Here is a 21,430-nt window from a genome sequence, read left to right on the forward strand (position 1 = left end):
CCGGCCCCGCTGAGCTCCGGAGCCCGCAGCCGGCGGCGGCCGGGAGGAGGATTTGGAGGGGCCCCGGGTGATCCCCGCGTCCCCGGGCTGGGGGACGGCGCCGGGCTCAGCCGCCGCGCCCCGGGCATGGCACGACAGGGCTCGGGGGCCATGCTGGCCTCGGGGGGCTTGGGCTTCCCCCCCCAGAACGTGGCCCGCGTGGTGGTGTGGGAGTGGCTGAACGAGCACGGGCGCTGGCGGCCCTACTCGGCCGCCGTGTGCCACCACATCGAGAACGTGCTGAAGGAGGACGCCCGCGGCAGCGTGGTGCTGGGACAGGTCGATGTCCAGCTGGCGCCCTACGTCATCGACCTCCAGTCCATGCATCAGTTCCGGCAGGACACGGGTAAGGGGTTGGCATTGAGCCAGGGACATCCAGCCACCCATCCGTCCCTCCATCTGTCCGTCCGTCCATGCAGCCGTCCATCCACACAGCCTTCACTCCCCCTCTCTCTCCGTCCATCATCCATCCATCCATCCATTCATGCATCCATCCATCCATCCATTCATCCATCCATCCATCCATCCACCCACTGGCACATCCCTCCCTCCTCCCTCTGTCCTTCCATCCCACCATATTTCCATCTGTCCTTCCATATTTCCCTCCTTCCTTCCATCCATCCCTTCATCCCTCTCCTGTCCCTTTGTGTATCTGTCTGTTGTTCCATTAATCCGTGAATCTGTCACTGTGTGTCTGTCTGTCATTCCATCCATCCATCCATCCATCCATCCATCCATCCATCCATCCATCCATCCATCCATCCATCCATCCATCCATCCATCCATCCATCCATCCATCTTCCCCTCACTCCTTATTCTGTGTATCTCTACTTATTCAGCCATCATTTAATTCCTTCCTATCCTTCCTTCCTTCTCCTTTCTTCCGCCTTCTTCCTTCCTTCCTTCCTTCCTTCCTTCCTTCCTTCCTTCCCTTCCTTCCTTCCTTCCTTCCTTCCTTCCTTCCTTCCTTCCTTCCTCTTCCTCCTTCCTTCCTTCCTTCCTTCCTTCCTTCCTTCCTTCCTTCCTATCCTTTCCTTTCCTTCCTTCCTTCCTTCCCTTCCTTCCTCCTGTCCTTCCTTCCTTCCTTCCTTCCTTTTCCTTGTCCTTCCTTGCCTTTTCCCGTCCTTCCGTTCCTTTCCTTCCTTCCTTCCTTCCGTTCCTCTCCTTCCATTTCCTTCCTTATCCTTCCTCCCCTTCCTTCCTTCCTTCCTCCTTATTTCCTTCCTTCCTTGCCTTCTTCCTTCCTTCCTTCTACTACCTTCCTTCCTTCCTTCCTTGCCTTCCTCTTCCTTCCTTCCTTCCTTCCTCCTTCCTAGTCCGTGTCCTTCCTCTCCTATTCCTTTCTCCTTCCTTCCTTCCTTCCTTCCTTTCCTTCCGTTATCCTTCTCTTCCTTACCTTCCTTCCTTCTTCTTCCTGGTCCTTCCTTTCCATTGCCTTCCTACTGGGGTCCTAGACCTTCCTTTCCTTCCTTCCTTCGCTGATTCCTATCCTACATCCTTCCTTAGCCTTGCTGTCCTCTTTCCTTTCCCTTTTCCTTCCCTACCTTCCGTTCCTTCGTCTTCCTTGCCTATTCCTTGGCCTCTTCCTTCCTTCCCTCCTTCTCTTCCTTCCTTCCTTTCCTTCCTTCCTTCCTTCCTTCCTTCCTACCTTCCTATCCTCGTCCTTCCTCTGTCCTTCCCTTCCTTCCTTCCCGTTGCCAATGTCCTTCCATTCCTTCCTTTTATCCTTCCCGCCCTGAAATTCCTCTTCCTCCTACCCCTATCCTTCCCCTTCCTTTCCTTCCTTCCTATCGCTTCCTACTGTTCCTTCCTGATGACCTTCCTTCGTCTGTCCTTCCTTCCTTCCTTCCTTCCTTCCTTCCTTCCGTTCCGTCCTTCCTTTTCCTTCCTTCCTTCCTGTTCAGAGGCTCCTTCCTTGCCCTTCCTGTCTTCTATCCTTCCCCTTCCTTCCTGTCCTTTCCTTCCTTCCTTCCTTCCTTCCTTCCCCTTTGTATCTCTTCTTTGTCGCTCCCTTCCATTCCTTCCTCCCTCTCCTTCGCCTGCCTCCCATCTTATCTCTTCCCTTGTCTTCCCGATCTCCTTCCTCCCCTCACGTCTCCATTGTCTCTCATTCCCCCCGACTGGTCCACCTCCCAGGTCCCTCCAGTCCCTTTCCTTTCCTTTCCCATCCACCCCAGAGGGACGTGTCCCCACATCCCTCTGTGCCCTGTCCCCTCCGTGGGTGCTGTGCTGTGTCCCACTGTCCTGCTGTCCCCTCATCATCCCCTCCAAGCTGCTCCATGCCCAGGGCAGTGGGGAGGCCCCAGCTGGACCCTGGGAGCTGTGCTGGGCGCTGGGATGGCTGCAGCTCCGCAGGTTGGTGCTGCAGCAGCAGCACATCCAGGCCAGCAATCCTGTGGGAAATCAGGGCTGATCCCACGCTGGGACTGAGCCCAGACCCCATTAAACGTGTCCCTGTCACAGTGTGACCCATTAAACCAGCACGTGCTGCCTGTGCTGTGGGGGGTGTGCTGTTCTGGGTGCATTCCTGCCCATCCCTGCATCCCTGCCCAGGGCAGGATCTGGTCCAGGCCAGGCAGAGCAGGCAGGGGACCTGCCACATGTGAGGTGACATTCCCTGGACCTGCCTGGGGACACCCACAGCAGGACCCCCATGATTGTGGCACCCCTGCCCGGCCACCGATGCCACCCTTCCTAGTCCCCAGTGATGCCAAGTGACCCCGATGTGGTGCTGGGGACTGAGATGGGGACCAAAGCAGGGATGTGCCACCTGCCTCTGCCATCCAGCCTGGCTCTGAATCCATCCCCAGCCAGTCACGGACTTGGCAAAGGGCAGCTTGGCACCTGCAGCCCTGAGTCAGCGAGGACACCGGCACGATCCGGAGGGTCCGCGCTGACTCAGAGCTGAGGGAGCCACCGGGACACCCTGGCTGTCCCCATGCCACCTCCTGCCAGCTTTGGCCAGGACCCATCCTCTGACAGCAGCTGGCATCACATCCCATGGCCACAGTGCTGGGCATCTCTTGGGGACTTGTGCCCGTGGTGGGGCCACACGGATGGATTTGGGGTGACAACTCTTGCCAGGATGTCCCTGGGCACCACAGTCCTTGTGCCAGCAGGACTTGGGGACAGGGATGTTGAGAGAGGGACCTCAATGTCCCCAGGGGTGTCATGGCAGGGGACACAGCCATTGTCCTCAGCATTGTGGTCCCCGTGTGCCCCATCCCTGTGTCCATCTCTATCCATCATCCCTCCCCAGGGTGAGGCCCAGGGTTTGGAGGCTGCCACATGGCTCGTGGTGCTTGGGGACAAGATGGTCCCAGGAGCTGAGGGTGCTCCTGGTGCCTGCTGTGACATGGGGACACAGGGAAGCTCAGGGGGCTTGGCCCACGCAGTGCCTGGGGACAGAGAAACCCAGTGACAAGGGAAACGAGGTGACCCTGTTCCGAGAGCGGGGACATGTGGCCCTTCCCGGTGGCCCTGGGGACGCTGGCTTGGCCCTGTGGCTCTGGCATGGCTGGCAGAGGGGGCAGGGGGGGGGGCTGGGGACAGCTGGTGGCCCTTGGGGACCGGGAGCTGTGTGTGCCAAGGGGCATGGGCTGGTCCTCCATCCTCTGGGGGATGTGGATTTGAGGGGCAGGGGATGTGGGGTTTGGGATGGGGATGTGGGATTTGGGATGGGGATGTGGGGTTTGGGATGTGGATGTGAGGGGCAGGAGATGTGGGGTTTGGGATGGGGATGTGAGGGCCAGGGGATGTGGGGTTTGGGATGGGGATGTGAGGGGCAGGGGATGCGGGGTTTGGGATGGGGATGTGAGGGGCAGGGGATGTGGTGTTTGGGATGGGGATGTGGGGTTTGGGATGGGGATGTGAGGGGCAGGGTATGCGGGTTTGGGATGGGGATGTGAGGGGCAGGGGATGTGGTGTTTGGGATGGGGATGTGGGGTTTGGGATGGGGATGTGAGGGGCAGGGGATGTGGTGTTTGGGATGGGGATGCGGGGTTTGGGATGGAGATGTGGTGTTTGGGATGGGAATGTGAGGTTTGGGATGGGGATGTGGGGTTTGGGATAGAGATGTGGGATTTGGGATGGGGATGTGGGATTTGGGATGGGGATGTGGGATTTGGGATGGGGATGTGAGGGGCAGGGGATGTGGTGTTTGGGATGGGGATGCAGGGTTTGGGATGGGGATGTGGGGTTTGGGATAGAGATGTGGGATTTGGGATGGGGATGTGGGGTTTGGGATGGGGATGTGAGGTTTGGGATGGGGATGTGAGGTTTGGGATGGGGATGTGGGGTTTGGGATAGGGATATGAGGGGCAGGGGGATTTGGGATGCATTTGCAAGGACCAGTGAGTCCAATGTGGGATTTGGACAAGAATGAGCAGCGGATGGGGGACATTGAGGTGAGGAGGCAGGGCTGGGAACTGAGGTGGGATACAGGACATGGATGTGAGGGAATGTGGAGGGCAGAGGGCAGTGGGAGTGGGGCTGGAGGGGGTGGGGCAGTGGGGCTGGAGGGCAGTGGGCAGTGGGGCAGTGGGCAGTGGGGCTGGAGGGCAGTGGGCAGTGGGGCAGTGGGGCAGTGGGCTGGGGCATGGGAGTGGGGCAGTGGGCAGTGGGGCTGGAGGGCAGTGGGCAGTGGGCAGTGGGGCAGTGGGGCTGGGCATGGGCAGTGGGGCAGTGGGGCAGTGGGGCTGGAGGGCAGTGGGGCAGTGGGCAGTGGGCTGTGGGCAGTGGGCAGTGGGGCAGTGGGGCAGTGGGGCTGGAGGGGCAGTGGTGGCAGTGGGCATGGGGCTGGAGGCTGGGCGTGGGGCTGGAGGGCATGGGCAGGGCTGGAGGGCAGTGGGGCAGTGGGGCTGGAGGGCAGTGGGGCTGGAGGGCAGTGGGCAGTGGGGCTGGAGGGCAGTGGGCAGTGGGGCTGGAGGGCAGTGGGGCTGGAGGGCAGTGGGGCCATGGGCAGCGGGGTGTGGGTGGCCTGGAGCCAGCAGTGGGATTTGGGATGCGGGCAGCAGGGCCCCCCCGCTCCCCTCCCGCGGCCCCGGCGGAGCTGCCTCAGCACCGGGCGGCAGCTGGGGCCTGGCTCTGCCGCCTGATGCGGCCCATGATTAATGACCGTTAATTAGCGCCGTTAATCGAGCTGGGCAAACGGTGCCGGCGAGGGGATAGACAGGCCCCGTGCCGGGGGGGCACTCGAGGAGAGGGCTGGGATGCCCCCCCGCCCTGCGGAGCTCCGGAGGGGGCTGCGGGATCCAGCTCCATCCCAAACAAGCGGCGAGGGGCCGGGATGTGGCCGTGTGGGACAATCCCTGGCTGTGTCACTGCCAGAGCCAGCAGCTGTCAGGAAACCTCTCCTGACCGGGAAATGCTTCCTCTGCCCCGGGATAGCCACGGGGATGGGAGGGTGGGGAAGGGCTTGGACCAAAGGGATGGAAAAAGCTGGGAAAAGCACAAGGATTTGTTGGATTATCCCTTTTCTGACCCAGAGATGGAGCAATAGAGAGGCGTTTTTCAAATTTTTTATTCAATTTTCAGTCTCGTGTGATGGGTGGGAGAATTCTCTACGAATTTTGAATTCTCACCTTGGAGAATTCTCTACAAATCCATTTCCCACATTGGCTGAGCAGCACCGCCCCTCCCAGGACATCCAGCAGGATGATCCCGAGGGGTGGCAGTCCCAGCCACTGTCACCAGTGGAGGGATGAGGGCTGGATTCATCCCTAGGGAAGCACTTTTGGGGTGCAATGGGGACTTTAATGAAGGGACAGAGCGGCTGTTGCACCCCAAGGCTCCTCTGTACCCCAATCCCTGCTGGTTGCTGGGCTGGAAGCTGGACACCGGGATGTCTGAAGGTCCCCCCACTGGTGTCACCCCCCGTCTCTGTGTCCCCAGGGACCATGCGCCCCGTCCGGAGGAACTTCTACGACCCCTCCTCGGCGCCGGGGAAGGGAATCGTGTGGGAGTGGGAGAACGACAACAACTCCTGGACGCCCTACGACATGGACATCTGCATCACCATCCAGAACGCCTACGAGAAGCAGCACCCCTGGCTGGACCTCTCCTCCCTGGGCTTCTGCTACCTCATCTACTTCAGCAGCATGTCCCAAATGAACCGGCAGACGCAGCGCAAGCGGCGGCTGCGGCGCCGCATGGACCTGGCCTACCCGCTCACCATGGGCTCCATCCCCAAATCCCAGTCCTGGCCGGTGGGCGCCAGCACGGGCACCCCCTGCTCGTGCCCCCAGTGCCTGCTGGTCAACAGCACCCGCGCCGCCTCCAACGCCATCCTGGCGTCCCAGCGCCGCAAGCTCTACCCCGGCGCCGTCCGCCAGAGCAGCACCTTCGCCGGCGGAGCGCTGTGGCCGGCGGGGACAGGGACACCGGCCGTGGTGGCGGGGGGCGCGGCCAAGGGGGAAGGGCTGCGGGTGGCCGGCGCGGGGTTCGGCCCCGGGCAGGGCGTGCCCAGCGCGGCGCTGCCCGGTCTCAACAATCTCAACCGGCCCGGGACGCAGCGCGGGGCTGGGCTGGGCGCCAGGGCCGCTGTGCCCCCCGGGTAAGATGGGTGGGTGGGGAGGGGACAAGAGGGGTGTCACCGAGGCGGGGATGGGCACACAGAGGGGCAAAGGGGGCGATGGGGGTGGCTCGTCCCCTGCTGTCACCTTGCGGGCAGCCCCAGCTCTTGTGGCACTGTGTCACCTCCAGCCCCGGTGTCCCCACCCTGGGTGGTGGAGGGACACCCGGGTGGTCCTGGGGGTGCTTGGATCCCTGCAGAGGGGATGTGGTGATCTGTGCCATGCTGTGCCAGGCCGTGCCACGCTATCCATGGCAGCTGGAGCACATGGAGTGCCTGGTCCCAGGGGAATGGCGTCCCCAAAGCCAGCATGGGCTGTGTGACCCAGCTCCTGTGCCACCAGGCGGATCCCAGGGAGGGCACAGCTGTGGGGAGGGGCCACAGCCCCGGTGTCCATTCTGTGCTGGGAATGATTCACCAGGGGGTCCAGACGGGCCAGCAGACCCCTGGAATTGTGTCCTGGTGGGTGTCCCTGTCCTGGCACACACATCTCCATGGCTGTACCCCGTGGTGGGTTGGCCTGGTGTCCCCTTGGGGCTGGCAGCACTGGGCTGGGGGGACAGGTGGCTTCTCTGAGTCCCCAGCAGCTCCTGGCACATTTCCTTCCCCTGCTGACATCCTGCTTCCCCTTCTGTGTGCTGGGCTGAGCAGTCCTTGTCCTTGTCCCCATTGCTGTCCGTGTCCCCATCGCTGTCCTTGTCCCCATCGCTGTCCCTGTCCCTGTCCTGGCACACACCTATGGACAGGGAGGAGGGGCTGGGCCCCCATCACTGCCCTGGCCTTGGTGTGGGTAGAGGGGCTTTGGGAATGAGGGAAAACGCCCTCATGAGGGGCTGAGCACTGCTGAACTCATCCCTTCCTTCCTTCCTTCCTTCCTTCCTTCCTTCCTTCCTTCCTTCCTTCCTTCCTTCCTTCCTTCCTTCTTCCCTCCTTCCTTCCTTCCTTCCCTTCCTTCCTTCCGTCCTTCCTTCTTCCTTCCTTCCTTCCTTGTGCTTTTCCTTTCTTCTTCCTTCCCTTCCTTCCGTTCCTTTTCCTGTCCTTCCTTCTTTCCTTCCTTCCTTCCTTCCTTCCTTCCTTCCTTCCTTCCCCTGCTTCCTTCCTTCCTGTCGCTATCCTTCCTTCACTTCCTTCCTTCCTTCCTTCGCTTCGCTTTCCTTCCTTCCTTCTGTCCTTCCCTTCCTATCCTGTCCTTCCTTCCTCCTTCCTTTCCTTCCGTGTGCCGTGCCGTACCTTCCTTTTCCTTCTGTCTTCCGTATCCTTCCTTCCTGTCTGTTCCTTCTTCCTTCCTTCTCTTCCTTTCCTTCCTGGTGCCTTTCCTTCCTCCTGTCCTTTCCTGTTCCTTCCTTCCGTTCCTATCCTTTCCTTCCATTCCTTCCTTCCTTCGCCTTCGCTTCCTATCCTCCCTGCTCTCCCTCCCTCCCTCTCCCACGTCCCCAAGGGGTGGGGGACACGGGTGTTACCATCAGGATGCCCTGACAAGGTCTCCACCCTGGGTTGAGGAGGACGTGATGCCACCAATGCCACCAGTGCCATTGGGTGCCCAGAGATGGACAGGTGGCACTGGGTGACAGTCCCCTGGGATGGGACAGCAGCCCTCCAAGCTGGTGAGGGGACACCTTGTCCTGTGTCCCGTGGGGAGGACACTGCTCTGGGGACAGTGCCAGCAGCCCCCAGGGGACACTGCCCTGTGTCCCGTGGGGAGGACACTGCTCTGGGGACAGTGCCAGCAGCCCCCAGAGGACACCGCCCTGTGTCCCGTGGGGAGGACACTGCTCTGGGGACAGTGCCAGCAGCCCCCAGGGACACTGCCCTGTGTCCCGTGGGGAGGACACTGCTCTGGGGCCAGGCCATGCGGGGAGGGGACAGTGCCATCCCTGCCGGCCCGGCTGAGCCCCTTCCTGTCCCATGTCCGTGCAGGGTCCCAGCGCTCCCGGTCAAGAACTTGAACGGCACCGGCCCCGTCCATCCCGCCCTCGCAGGTAGGCGCCGGGTGTCACCGCGGGGTGACACCGTGGGCAGGGAGCGGGGGACGCTGCCAGGGGGTGGGCAGGACGGACAGACGGACAGACAGGCGCTCTCCCGGCGCAGGGATGACGGGGATCCTCATGTGCGCCGCCGGGCTGCCCGTGTGCCTGACCCGCGCCCCCAAACCCATCCTGCACCCCCCGCCCGTCAGCAAGAGCGACATCAAACCTGTCCCCGGCGTCAACGGCATCTGCAGGAAAACCAAAAAGAAGCAGCTCAAGAAGAGTAAGGAGCCACCAATGTCCCGGTGGGGTCAGGGACAGGGGACACGGAGGGGGAAGTGAGAGACCCCCGGGGTTTGCGTGGGGCCATGCCCGTCGCTGCTTTGTGCCACGCCTGTCCCCGCCATGCTGGCAGGGGGTGGCAGGGCTGTCCCGTCCCTTGGCGCGGGGGTTGTGGCACCGCGGGCAGGCTCTGATGGCATCGCCCTCAGGTAAGACCCCCGAGGACGTGGTGCGCCGCTACATCCAGAAGGTGAAGAACCCCCCGGATGAGGTGAGCAGGAGGCGCGGGGGGTTCCGGGAGAGCCGGGGGGGACCCCTCATCCCCCCGGGTGCTGATCCCGTTCCCGGCAGGATTGCACCATCTGCATGGAGCGGCTGGTCACCTCCTCCGGCTACGAGGGTGTGCTGAGCCCCAGGGGCATCAAGCCGGAGCTGGTGGGCAAGCTGGGCAAGTGCGGGCACATGTACCACCTGCTGTGCCTGCTGGCCATGTACAACAACGGCAACAAGGTCAGAGCCCCCGGGGCTGGCTGCACTCGGGGGGCTGGGGAGGGGCTGGGGGGTGCTGGGTGGGTGTCCAGGGTGCTGGGTGGGTGCTGGGTGGGTGCTGGGTGGGTGTTGGAGGGGGCTGGGTGCGGTTCAGGTGGGTGCAGGGGTGGGTGTTGAGGAGTTCTGGGTGGGTACTGGGTGTTGGGTGAGTGCTGAGGGGATCCAGGTGGGCGCTGGGCAGTTCCAGGTGGGCACTTGGGGGGTCCAGGTGGGTGCTGGGTGTTCCAGATGGGTGCTGGTGTTCCAGGTGGGTGCTGGGTGGGTCCAGGTGGGTGCTGGGCAGTTCCAGGTGGGTGCTGGGGGGGTCCAGATGCTGCTGGGTGGGTGTTGGGGAGTGCTGGGGGTTCCAGGTGGGTGGTGGGCAGGCCCCTGAGGCCCGTGGTGCCCTCAGGACGGGAGCCTGCAGTGCCCCACCTGCAAGGCCATTTACGGGGAGAAGACGGGCACGCAGCCCCCCGGGAAGATGGAGTTCCACCTCATCCCCCACTCCCTCCCGGGATACACCGACTCCAAAACCATCCGGATCGTCTATGACATCCCCACCGGCATCCAGGTGAGGGGGAACCCCCGGCGGGCTGGTGACCCTGCCCTGTGTCCCTGTGTCCCCATGTCCCTGCTCATGCCCTGTCCCCACACCCACCCAGGGCCCGGAGCATCCCAATCCCGGCAAGAAATTCACGGCACGAGGCTTCCCACGGCACTGCTACCTGCCCGACAACGAGAAGGGCAGGAAGGTGGGACTGGGATGGGATGGGATGGGATAATGGGATGGGATGGGGGGTTGGGGGGATGGACTAGGAAGGATTGGGTGGGGTGGGTTGGGGTTGGAGAGAAGAATAGCCTGGGATGGAATGAGTAGGATGGCACAGATGGTAGGGGATGGGATGGACGGAGGGTGGATGGATGGCATGGTGGAGTGGGATGGGGTGGGCAGGGAAGGTCTGGGATGGGATGGGATGGCATGGTTCGAATGGGGTAGGATGAGATGGGACGCGACAGCCTGGGGAGCATAGAACGGGAGGGGATGGGGTGGGATGGAAGGAGAATGGATGGGACGGGAAGGAATGGGCTGGGGTGAGGAAGAAAAGGGGTGGGATGGGATGGGATGGGATGGGATGGGATGGGATGGGATGGGATGGGATGGGATGGGATGGGATGGGATGGGATGGATGGGATGGGATGGCTGCAGCTGCACTGGGATGGGGTAGGGGGCACCACAAGGAAAGGTGGCAGCATGTGGGCACCATGCTGGGGCTGAATGCCACCCTGTTGGGGCTGAGGCTGTGCTGTGCTGGGGAAGGAAGTGCCAGGGGTGCCGGGAGGCTGTGCCAGTCCATGCCAGGCTGGGTGGAGGTGCTGGGTGGCTCTGCCAGTCCATGCCATGCCAGGGGTGCCCAGTGGGCGAGCCATGGCCGTGCCTGCCGCAGGTGCTGAAGCTGCTGATCGTGGCCTGGGACCGGCGGCTTATCTTCACCATCGGCACCTCCAACACCACGGGCGAGTCGGACACGGTGGTGTGGAACGAGATCCACCACAAGACCGAGTTCGGCTCCAACCTGACGGGGCACGGCTACCCCGATCCCAACTACCTGGACAACGTCCTGGCCGAGCTGCTGGCCCAGGGCGTGTCCGAGGCCACCCTGAAGGACTGAGGCCGGGCTCGGGCTCCCCTCGCCCCCGTGCCCCGCCCGTGCCGCCGCCGCCTGCGCCGCTTCACCGCAGCCCCGCCCGGCGGGCTCGTCCCCCGTCCCGGGCCACCCGGTGCCACCCACCGCGTGTCCCCGTGTGTGTCTGTCTGTCTGCCCGTCCCGTCCCGGCTCGCCCCGCTCTCGTGGCGATAGCGTCGTGGTCTTTTTCCACCCGTGGCCTCTTTGCGCGTCTGTGCCACCCGTGCCACCCGTGTCACCCGTGTCACCCGTGTCACCCGCCGCTGCCCCCGGGAGCCGCGCACAGCCGGTGCCATGTACATCTCTGTGTTACAGAATACACCCCGTGCCGGGCTGCTGGCCCCGCGTCCCCTCTGTGGCCCCGCTGGCCTCCCTGCCCCTCCCCGCGTGGGCTGAAGGGGGGACGCTGGGGCGTGCCGGGGGTCTGGGGACAGGGAGGGGACTTGGGGGTGGCTCTGGGGTCTCGTCGCGGTGGGTAAAGGCGTCGTGGGCGATGTCCAGATCTCGCAGCACCTCCTGCAGCCGGTGCCCAGCGGGTCCCCCTGCACCCCAGGGTGAGGTCAGTGCCACCTGTGCCACCCACTCGCGCCCCCCACACCCCTGCCAGTCCCCTCGGCACCACCCGCGGGCATTTCCCCCCCCCAGCCCCGCAACCACCCGCGACACCCACCCGTGTTGTCCCCCCAGCCCCCACACCCGTCCCTGCCCCTCCCGCTCCCCCCGCCCCATCACCCGCCCCCACCACCCGCCAGCCCTCCGGACTGCGTGTGTCCTCGTGTCCCCGTGTCCCCTGTCCGCGTGCATCTGCTGTCCCCTCGTGGAGGGAGCCGGAGCAGAGCCCTGTGGTGCCCGCAGGGGTCTCCTGCGTGTGCCAGCCCCCACCCCGGGTCCCCATGGGCCCCCAGAGCCCCGCGGGGCTCCCGTACCTGCCTGGCCCGGGCAGGGGAGCCCGGCCACCACGCTGCCCACGGGACCCCCGGCCAGCGCTGCCCTGAAGGACAGGGACCCTCAGGACACCCCGCCCCCCGCCCTCCAGCACCCAAGGGACCCCGGGACCCCCAGCTTCCACCGCGCTGAGGGACAGGGACCTCAGGACACTCCCACCCTGCCCACCGGCGCCTCAACGTCCCCTGGACCCCTGTGCCACCCTCTGGACCCCTGGTCGCCACCACCCTGCAGGAAGGGACCCTCAGCAGGCTCCCACCATACCTGTCAGCGCCCAAAGGACCCCGGGACCCCCAGCTCCCTCTCCCCTTGGGGACAAGCACCCTCCACACGCTGCCACCCTGCCCACCACCCCCTAAAGGACCCTCAGGCCCCCAAATTCGCCCTCGGGACCCCCAATCCCCACCAGCCTGTGGGACAGGGACCCTCAGCAGCTTCCCACCCTGCCCACCAGCACCCGAAAATCCCCCGGGCCCCCCCGTGCCCGGGCTCACCGCAGGTGCCCGTAGAGGCTCTGTGCTGCCACCGCGGGGTCCCCAAGGTCGCTCCACTCGCCCAGCACCACGGCGCCGTGGGTACGGCTGCAGCCGGGCACTGCCAACCACAGCAGTGGGGACACGGCGACACCGACACCCCCCTCGCGGGCACCCCGAGCCCAGGGCACCCCCAGTCCTACCGGCACGGGTGGGCTGCAAGCAGCAGGTCCAGCGGCCGGCGCGGAAGGTGCCGGGGTGACACGTGGGCAGCATGTCGCGATTGGCGCTGGTGGCCTGGCGCAGCGCCCACAGCCACTGCCACAGCTCCGGGGCGCTCTGCGGGGACAGCAGGGACGGGGACACCCCCGAGGACACTGCCAAGTGCCGGAGGAGAGGAGGAGGAGGGAGGAGGAAGGGATGGGCACTGGGGCTGGGGGACAGGAGTCACAGTTTGGCGGCAAAGCTGCCCGGTAGGAGGCGGGGGGAGATGGGGCTGCAGGAGCCAGGGTACCCCAGTGACCCCAGCACAGCCAGGGAAGGACACCCCAACTTCCCCAGTATACCCAGTTAGCCCCTGGACCTCAGTACCCCCAGTGCTCCCAGTACAGCCTGGGTACAGCTGGATTTGGGACCATTCCCATTGTCCCACGGCTGGGTGCAGGGGAGGGGGGCCCCCAGCGTTCCTGGGGTTTTTGGGGCGCTGGGGCAGGGTGGGGTCACCCACCTTGCACTGGAGGTAGGTGGTGTGGAGCTGCCCCGTGCCATCCTGTGCCACCACCTGCAGGACGTGGGGGTGCTGGAAGGTGCCCCTGTCCACCTGCTCCACAGCCCGGATCTGCTCCACGGGGATGGAGCCGAGCACCTGGGGACCCCCCAACACCCCAAAATCTGTGCCCATGTCCATATCCATTACTCATATCCATGGAAAACCTGGGGATCCCCAAACACCCCAAAATCTGTGCCCATGTCCATATCCATTACTCATATCCATGGAAAACCTGGGGATCCCCCAAACACCCCAAAATCTGTGCCCGTGTCCATATCCATTACTCATATCCATGGTAAATCTGAGGACCCCAAACACCCCAAAATATCTGCACCCACATCTGTATCCCCCACTCACTCCACTGGGATGGAGCAGCTCACCTGGATACCCCAAAACACCCCAAAATCTGTTCCCACGTCCTTCCCCCCAGCCCTGGGCACCCAGCACAGGGTGGGGGTCCAGGGCAGCACCCACCTGCCCCTGGGGCACCTTGGCATAGGCCAGGGCCTGGGTGCTGAGCCTGAAGTGCCTCTTCTTGAAGGTGAACCGGGGCAGCAGTGCCATCCCCCGCTCTGGGCAGGTGTGCAGGGGACCCTCCTTGATGGTGGCCGAGGGCTGGGAATGTCCCTGTGGCACTGGCACCTCGTCCACTGCGGCCGTGGCAGGGAGGGAGCGGTGTCACCCCAAGTGCCACCACCTCCCACGGCCCGAGGGTGCTCCTGGCAGCACCGGGGTGATGGCCCTGACCCAGCACCAGCAATGTCCCCTCCCTGCCCTCTGTCCCCGCTCACCCACGGTGACCAGGGCATCCAGGAAGGCCCGGACACGGGTGACACTGGGCAGGAGGACAGCGTTCAGTGGGGCCATCCACGGCTCCTTGCCCTGCCCCAGCTGCAGCCCCAGGTTCCCGATGCTCTGCAGAGCCTGTCCCACGCAGGGAAGGGGTCACACTGCTGTGTCCCTGCTGGTGTGACCCCCTGGGCCACCATGGCTGCACCCCTGGACCCCAAGTGCTCAGGGGTTGGGGTGGGAAAAGTGGAGCAGCTGGAGGGGTGATGGGACCCAAATCCTGCCCCTGTGCTGTGCCCAGCTTGTGGTGGCACAGCCTGGGGACGGGCAGGACTGGCCTCAAGTGGCACAGGAAAGAGTCAGCCCATGGTGTGTAGCACAGGGGCAGGAATGGCTCTGCCTTGCTTGGGTGCCCATCATTCCCTGGGGTTTCTGTCCCTCCCCAGGGTCTCCTGCCTTTCTGGCCTCCCCATTCCTTGTGGGTTCCCATCTCTCCGCAGGGCCCACATCCCTCACAGAAGTCTCTGTCCTTCCTGGGGTTTCTCTCTGAAGTCCCAAACCCTCCCTGGGTTCCCCAGCCCTCCCCACAATCCTTGTCTCTTCCAGTGGTCCCCATCCCTCTGCAGGTCCCTCACCCACCCCAAGGGTCCCCATTAATCCCCAAGGATCCCCATCCCTCTGCAAGAGTTCCCATCCCTCCATGGAGTTCCCATCCCTTCTCAAGATATGTCCATCCCCAAGGATCCATATCCCTCCCCAGGACACCATGCTCCCTAAGTATCCCCATCCCTCCCCAGTGTCTCCATCTCTCCCCAGATTCTCCACCCTTCCCTGTTCCTTATCTGTTCCCAGGCTTCCTATTCCTCCCCAAGGTCTTCATGCCTCCTCAGGTCTCCCACCCTCCCTAAGGGTCCTCATCCCTCCCCAATGTCCCCATCCCTTCCCAAGGATCCCCACCCTCCCTGGTGTCTCCATCCCCTCCCAAGGATCCCCACCCCTCCCCAAGGTCCCCATCCCTCTCCAAGGTGCCCACCCCTCCCTTGTGTCCCCATCTGTCTCCAAGGTGCCCACCCCTCCCTGGTGTCCTCCCCATCCCTCCCCAATGTCCCCATCCCTCTCCAAGGTGCCCACCCCTCCCTGGTGTCTCCGTCCCCTCCCAAGGATCCCCACCCCTCCCTGGTGTCCTCATCCCTCTCCAATGTCCCCATCCCTCTCCAAGGTGCCCACCCCTCCCTGGTGTCCCCATCCCATCCTGGTGTCCCCATCCAAGGTGCCCACCCCTCCCTGGTGTCCCCGTGCTGTCCCCACCTTGGCAAGCAGCAGGAGCGTGCGGCCGGTGCAGGGCTCCGCATGCTGCTCCCGCAGCCCAAAGAGCTTTGGGGTGAGGACAGCGGGAGCAAAGAAGCGAAGGAAGAGGAACGCACTGATGGAGAAGTACCGGGCCTCCTGGATGGGGACAGGGACAGCTCAGGGGACAGGGACAGCTCAGAGCTTGGCGTGGTGGTCCTGGGGCTGTGCAGACCCCCAGCCCCGCCGTGGGCCTCACCTCATGCTGTGCCGAGGGGAATCGCTCCTCCACCCGCCTGCGGAGCTGCTGGAAGGCCACCCTCATGGGGAGGGGACACTTGTCCACTGAGCCCACGATGGCATCGATGATGTCCCCCAGGTAGCCCTTCAGCAGCTCCAGGCTGCTCTCCCGCACCTGGGCCTCCGACAGGGACCCCTTGAAGGAGATCCTCCTGTGGGGACACCTCCGGGTCAGGGACACCGGGAATGGGGACACTGAGCTGGCCAGAAGTGACGCTAGGGCTCAGCAGCAATAGGTGGCCCCTTCCTGCAGGGGACACAGGGACATGCCAGGTGCCCGGTGCCCCTCCCAGACATCCACCTGTGCCCACCTGCCCCGGCTCAGCTCCATCTTGCCGGGGTCCAGCTCCACATATTTCTTCTCCTCAAAGATGCAGTTCACCACCGGCTTCAGGACCTCGTGCAGGTAGGGCAGCCCCACCACCTGCAAAGGGTGGGAAGGCACCATCCTTGTCCCCAGATGGCCTGCTGGGACATCATGGAGGTGTCCCTTCCCATGCTCACCTTCATGAACTGCTCCATGGATTTGGAGGCCAGCGAGTTGGAGCGGAAGAGGGTGTTGGGATCAGCTGGAAGAGCACAGAGGCTGTGGCAAGGTGGGCGCGGGGTGATGCCCCAGCTGTCCCTGGTGTGCCCAACCCCAGGGACACGTGGCACCTTTCCTGCCTCTCTCTTGGTGTCCTCACTCTTTCTCCATGGGGATCTGGAGGGACCCTGGCTTGGGGTTTCTTGGGGTGGCCCAGGGCACTTACTGGTCCTGGCCAGCTCGCGGGTGGTGAGGTAGTCCAGGAGGGGCACAGCCAGACCTTGGCCCAAGAAGAGCTTCACCAACTTGGTGGCCACGTCCTGCCGGTTCTCTGCTGAGGTCACCTCCTCCAGGACAGCCAGGGCTGTGCCCTCAGGGGACTGTGGGGAGGGCAGGGTGGGCACAGTGGGGCCTCCACACTGGGGTGGTCACCCCAAAGTTCCCCGCAGCCCCAGCACCCACCTGGGCCGGGCAGAGGATGGGCTCGGTGAGGAGCTGGATGAGGGGCTGGTAGTGGTGGGAGGGCAGGACCGTGTCCTCCAGCAGCCTCACTGCCAGCCTCAGGGCACCCAGCTGTCCCCTGCAATGACACGGGGGCTCATGTGGGTCCTGTGCCCTCCATGGGGGTCACCTCGTGCTGCCCTGGTCACAAACCCTCTGCCTGCACTCACCCGTGGTCCTCGGTGGTGCTGGGGAGGGGCAGGAGATGGAACCAGCCCCTGGTGGGGCCTGGGCAGAGGGTGTCCAAGGAGAACTCGACCTGGGGGACAGAGGCAGGGTCTGGATGGGTGGGGGCATGTGCAGTCCCCTGTACTGCACCTTCCTTGGGTGACAGCCCAGGACACTCAGGGTCTGGATGGGTAGCGGCACGTGCCAGTCCCCTGTACTGCACCTTCCTTGGGTGACAGCCCAGGACACTCAGGGTCTGCATGTGGCACTGCCCCCATCCCGGTGGGTCCTAACCTGTGGTCACCCAGACCCCACACCGGGGGTTGCAGAGGTGCCCCCAGGACCCTGCACCATTTGGGTGTGCCCCGAGGTCCTCACCCGCCCCAGGAAGTCGTTCTTGCCCACCATGTCCCAGTCCCAAAGCTCCACGCTCAGCACAGCCTCTCCCAGCTCCCCCTCTGGCAGCTCGAACTCCAGCACCTCATCCCAGTGCGGGAACCGGGTTTTCTTCACCACCTGCGGGGCACCGGGACTGGTGGCCGAGGGGACGAAGTGCCCGAGGGGGCCCGAGGGTGCCCGAGGGTGCCCGAGCCTCCTGGGTCCGTGGAGGACCCGGTGCCACACCCAGCACCCAGCAGTGACTCACGGCTGTCTCCAGCGTGTGCCCGCAGCACGACACCCGGCCAAAGGGGTCCGAGGTGCCCGAGGCGTCCCGGGGAGCCAGGTCCCTGTGAGGACATGGGGGCAGCAGGGTTTGTCCCCACCATCACGTCCCTCCAGCCCCACGTCCCTGCTCTGTGCCAGCTCGCCTGGGCATATGGGGCAGCCGGCAGGTGCCAGGGGATGCTGGGGAGATCGTGCCCCCATTTCCAGGGAGCCCTTCCTCCTCCAGTCCCTCGTGGGGGTGCCGCCGTCCCTCCTGGCTGTCCCCATGGCCACCCTGTCCCCATGGCCATCCTGTTGCCTTGGTAGCCGCTTTGGTTGCCATGGCAGCGGGATGCTGCCTCTGCTGGCTGCTCCATCTGTCAGCTCTGTGTGTGTGTCACCGCGTGTGTGTCCCTGTGCATGCTCCCATGCGTACACACACTGGCACACACATCTGCACCCTCAAACCCAGAAGGGCAGCCTGGGCAGTGCCTCAGTTTCCCCAAATGTTGAAAACAAAGGGCAAAAACACGGTGTGAGAGCCAACCATTCTGCTGGGGACAAACCCTGGTGCTCCTGTGCCCCTGTCCCCAAGCAGGGATAGCAGCACACTTCCCACTGAGCCCCCATGGCATTGTCACATGTGGGTTGGCACCGCTGATGTCCCCAACCTGGTGCAGCGAGGATCATTCCGAGTGTGGAAAGGGGAGGACAAACCCCGTGCCACCACTGTCCCACTCCTCTCCTCCCTCCTGCCAAAAGTAAGACCCCGTGGTGCTGCCAGCCCCCACCTGGCCTCGATGAGGTGGCAGCGCAGCACCCGCGAGTGGCCCCGCTCAGGGACTTGCAGCTCCAGGTGGATCTCGCCCTGCACCTCCTGGTCAGGGTTCACAGGTGCCAGGCTGAGCCAGCTGTCAACACCTGCCGAGGGGGACAGCGTGGGCACCCCATGGTGCCAACATGGGTCCCGCTGTCCCCCAACTCACTGTGCCCCCCCTCACCCCGCGGCTCGGCCGAGATCTGCTGGTGGCTGAGCGAGACCTTGCCAATGACATCGTCCTGCCTGTGAGGGAACAGACACAGCAGGACACTGCTGGGGACCTGCCACCCCTCCGGGAGGGTCCCCAGTGCCCACCCTGCCCGTGCTGTCTCCCTACCCAATGGTGTCTTCATCCAGCACATAGATGGTGAGGCTGTGGAATCCACGGGGCAGAAGCAGCATGATTTCCTCACCCCAAAAAGGGTTCAGGCTCTTCCACATGGTGGCTGTCCTGGTGGTATGGTAGAGGTGGCTGTCCCCCCAGGGAGGATCCTCCACTCCTGCGTGTCCCCTCCCAGTGTGGGACAGTGCCCCCATACCTGGCCACCACCTCGTTGTCCACCTTGATCACGCAGTAGGGATCACTGGAGCCAGACCTGGCAGGAGATGGGGGTGCCCAGGGTCAGCCCCCACTCGGGAATACCCCCCATCCCAAGGGCCTCAAACCCCAAAAGTGAGGCACCGGGGGTGAGCCAAGCTGCCCGGTCTCAGCCTGGCCCTGCTGACACCATCCTGACACCGGGATGGGGACATCCCCTTTTCTCCTTGAGCTGAGGGACCTGCTGTGGGTCACCCCGAGCCATTGCAGTGTCCCTGTGCCACCCACCCGCGGGTACCGCTGTCTGTCCAGCAGCACAGCCCAGCCCGAGTCCCTGTGACAACCCACGGTGCCAAGGTGACACCGGTCTGGCCCTTTCCGCTGGGAGAACAGGATGGAGGGATGAGGTACGGATCCAGGGACCATCCACCCGCTCCCTGCAAAGCCCCTTTCTGCTGGGTTATGGCAGCTGGAGCAGCACTGAGGGGTGCTGGCCCTGGGGGGCTGCTGGAGCCCCAAATCCCCAGGAGGTGTTTCCCCAAGGTCTGAGACCACAAGGTGTTTCCACAAGGACTGAGATGGATGAGGGACGTGACCCCAGTCTCTGTCCCTGCCACGGGACGGGAAGTGGGAGTGGCTCCCCCCCACCCCCTCTGCAGCCCCACGACAGCCCCAAGCTGGGTTTGGGGACACTGGGAGCAGCACCGGGCACCCCATCATTGTGCAGATCGCCCTCTGTGCCCAGACCCCCGCAGTGGGACAACCCCGGAGGCAGAACCCCCCGAGGCAGGGACACGGCCCCGCTCCCGGCTGCCCGGCCCTGGGAGCGGCCGGCGGTGCCAAGCTGGCACATCCGGAGGTGCCAGGGACTGCCAGCTCCGCTGAGCCGGGTCCCCGGGGCAGGAGCGGGCGGGGGTCTCCCTGCACCCCCCGCTCACCACCCCACCCCCCCAAAGGGGCGGGGGTGCAGGGGCTGTGCCCCCCCCCAGTGTCACCCCCAGGTTTGTGGGGATCCTCTGTGCCCACCCTGCTGGGGGGCACGAAAGGGATGCTAAAGGGGTTGGGGGGCTCACACACCCCTGGGGGATGTGAGACCCCTGGCAGTCCCTGCACACCCCAGACCCCCACTTTGGGGGTAACGGGGACAAGCAGACACCCCCAAAACTGTACGGAGAGAACACCCAGGGAGAGCAGAGCACCCAGTGCCCTCTCCCCACCACATCTCCCGGGGTGGGTCTGGAGGAAATAGGGGGGCCCTGAGCCCCCCGAGCCACTCACAGGTCCTTGGCGGGCAGGTCCTTCCCCTCCAGCACCCGGCAGCGCAGCGAGGTGGTTTTGGCCATGCCGGAGAACTTCAAAACTTCGGGGTGGGCACCTGGGGGGCTGCGATGGGTGCCCGGGGGTGCCCTGAGCCCCCGCAAAGCTCCGGCGGGGCTGCCGGCACCGGCCCCCGCCTCCTCCTCCTCCTCCTCCTCCTCCTCCGCCGCCGCCGCCGCTTCTCACCGCCGTTCTTCCTCTTCCCTCTTCTCGGTTGCTTTTGTAGCCGCTTCGCTCCCACCTGCGCCAGGAGGGCACGGGGCGGAGGGCGAGCGCGGGAGAGGTGGCACCGTGCCCACCGTGGGGGTCCCATCACGGGCCAGCGACCAGACAGCAAAGCCACCCTCCGTCCTAGAGGTGGGGAAACTGAGGCACGGGGGCATGGCAGAGCGGTGGCACCTGTGGTGAGGGGCTTCTGTCATGTCACAAGGGGTGGGTGCCCCCGAGGGTGGGGGGTTTGGTCTGGACCCCAAAGTGCCAAAGTAGGGGGGGGAAAGGGTGAACGCTCGACTTGGGGATGAGGGAGGAAGGACGTGCATGGGACCCCCAAGGTGACCCTAGCCCTCAGAGGGGACACCCTGAGCCCAACCAGGGGGACTCCAGCAGGTCTTGGCGTGTCTGTGGGTGCAGCACCCCAGTCCCACCGCTCCCTGCACCAGGGACCCTGAGGGGGGACATCCCCGCCCTGGTGAGGCACAGCCGGGGGCTTGGGGGGGCTGCGGAATTCGGGGGGCTGGCCAGCTGTCTCCTGCTGGCATTGCCAGGGTGGGTGTCACCCAGGGGGTGCTGGAGGGGCTCAGAGGAGGGGTGCTGCTCCTTGGGGGGCTGATGATGGGGTGCTGGTTCTTGGGGGGCTGATGATGGTGTTCTGCTCCGTGGGGGGCTGATGATGGGGTTCTGGTTCTTGGGGGGCTGATGTGGGGCACGGGGTGATCGGGGTGCTGCTCCTTGGGGGGCTCAGCGAGATCCTTGAGGGCTGCTGGGGGCGGTGAATATGGGGGTGCCGATCTTTTGGGGGCTGCTGAATTGGGGGGTGTCATCTAGCGGGTGCTGAGGGTGTCACTGCCAGGGGTGTCCCCGTTTGGGTGCTGCGTCCTGGGGGTGTCACTGGTGGGGGGGATTCCCTGTGTGGGTGCTCAAGAAGGAGGTGTCACTGCCAGGGGGGGTCCCTATGTGGGTTCGGGGGGAATGTCACTGCCGGGGGATGTCCCTGTGTGGGTTCGGGGGGAATGTCACTGCCGGTGTGTGTCCCTGAGGGTGTCACTGTCGGGAGGTGT

General features: G+C 64.5%; 2 protein-coding genes across 2 annotated transcripts; one reads left to right on the forward strand and one right to left on the reverse strand.

Annotated features, from left to right (window-relative positions):
* Positions 1 to 126: 126 nt before the first annotated feature.
* Positions 127 to 11,397, forward strand: DTX1 (deltex E3 ubiquitin ligase 1). The gene is made up of 9 exons (XM_050980481.1): positions 127 to 385; positions 5,932 to 6,592; positions 8,528 to 8,589; positions 8,699 to 8,860; positions 9,069 to 9,130; positions 9,211 to 9,369; positions 9,800 to 9,961; positions 10,053 to 10,142; positions 10,836 to 11,397. Exons 1-9 carry the CDS (start codon positions 127 to 129, stop codon positions 11,058 to 11,060), a joined length of 1,842 nt encoding a protein of 613 aa, XP_050836438.1. The 3' UTR covers positions 11,061 to 11,397.
* On the reverse strand, positions 11,385 to 20,189 carry RASAL1 (RAS protein activator like 1). The gene is made up of 21 exons (XM_050980729.1): positions 20,115 to 20,189; positions 18,838 to 18,894; positions 18,636 to 18,749; positions 18,480 to 18,541; positions 18,270 to 18,399; positions 17,480 to 17,561; positions 17,212 to 17,349; positions 16,836 to 16,924; positions 16,627 to 16,744; positions 16,391 to 16,544; positions 16,143 to 16,207; positions 15,950 to 16,062; positions 15,598 to 15,790; positions 15,360 to 15,497; positions 13,992 to 14,186; positions 13,737 to 13,877; positions 13,221 to 13,358; positions 12,697 to 12,832; positions 12,515 to 12,614; positions 12,002 to 12,066; positions 11,385 to 11,617 (listed from the first exon to the last, which is right to left on the reverse strand). Exons 1-21 carry the CDS (start codon positions 20,177 to 20,179, stop codon positions 11,385 to 11,387), a joined length of 2,526 nt encoding a protein of 841 aa, XP_050836686.1. The 5' UTR covers positions 20,180 to 20,189.
* Positions 20,190 to 21,430: the final 1,241 nt, after the last annotated feature.

The sequence above is a fragment of the Serinus canaria genome, chromosome 15 (assembly GCF_022539315.1).
Source record: "Serinus canaria isolate serCan28SL12 chromosome 15, serCan2020, whole genome shotgun sequence".
In the NCBI taxonomy this organism is placed as follows: domain Eukaryota; kingdom Metazoa; phylum Chordata; class Aves; order Passeriformes; family Fringillidae; genus Serinus; species Serinus canaria.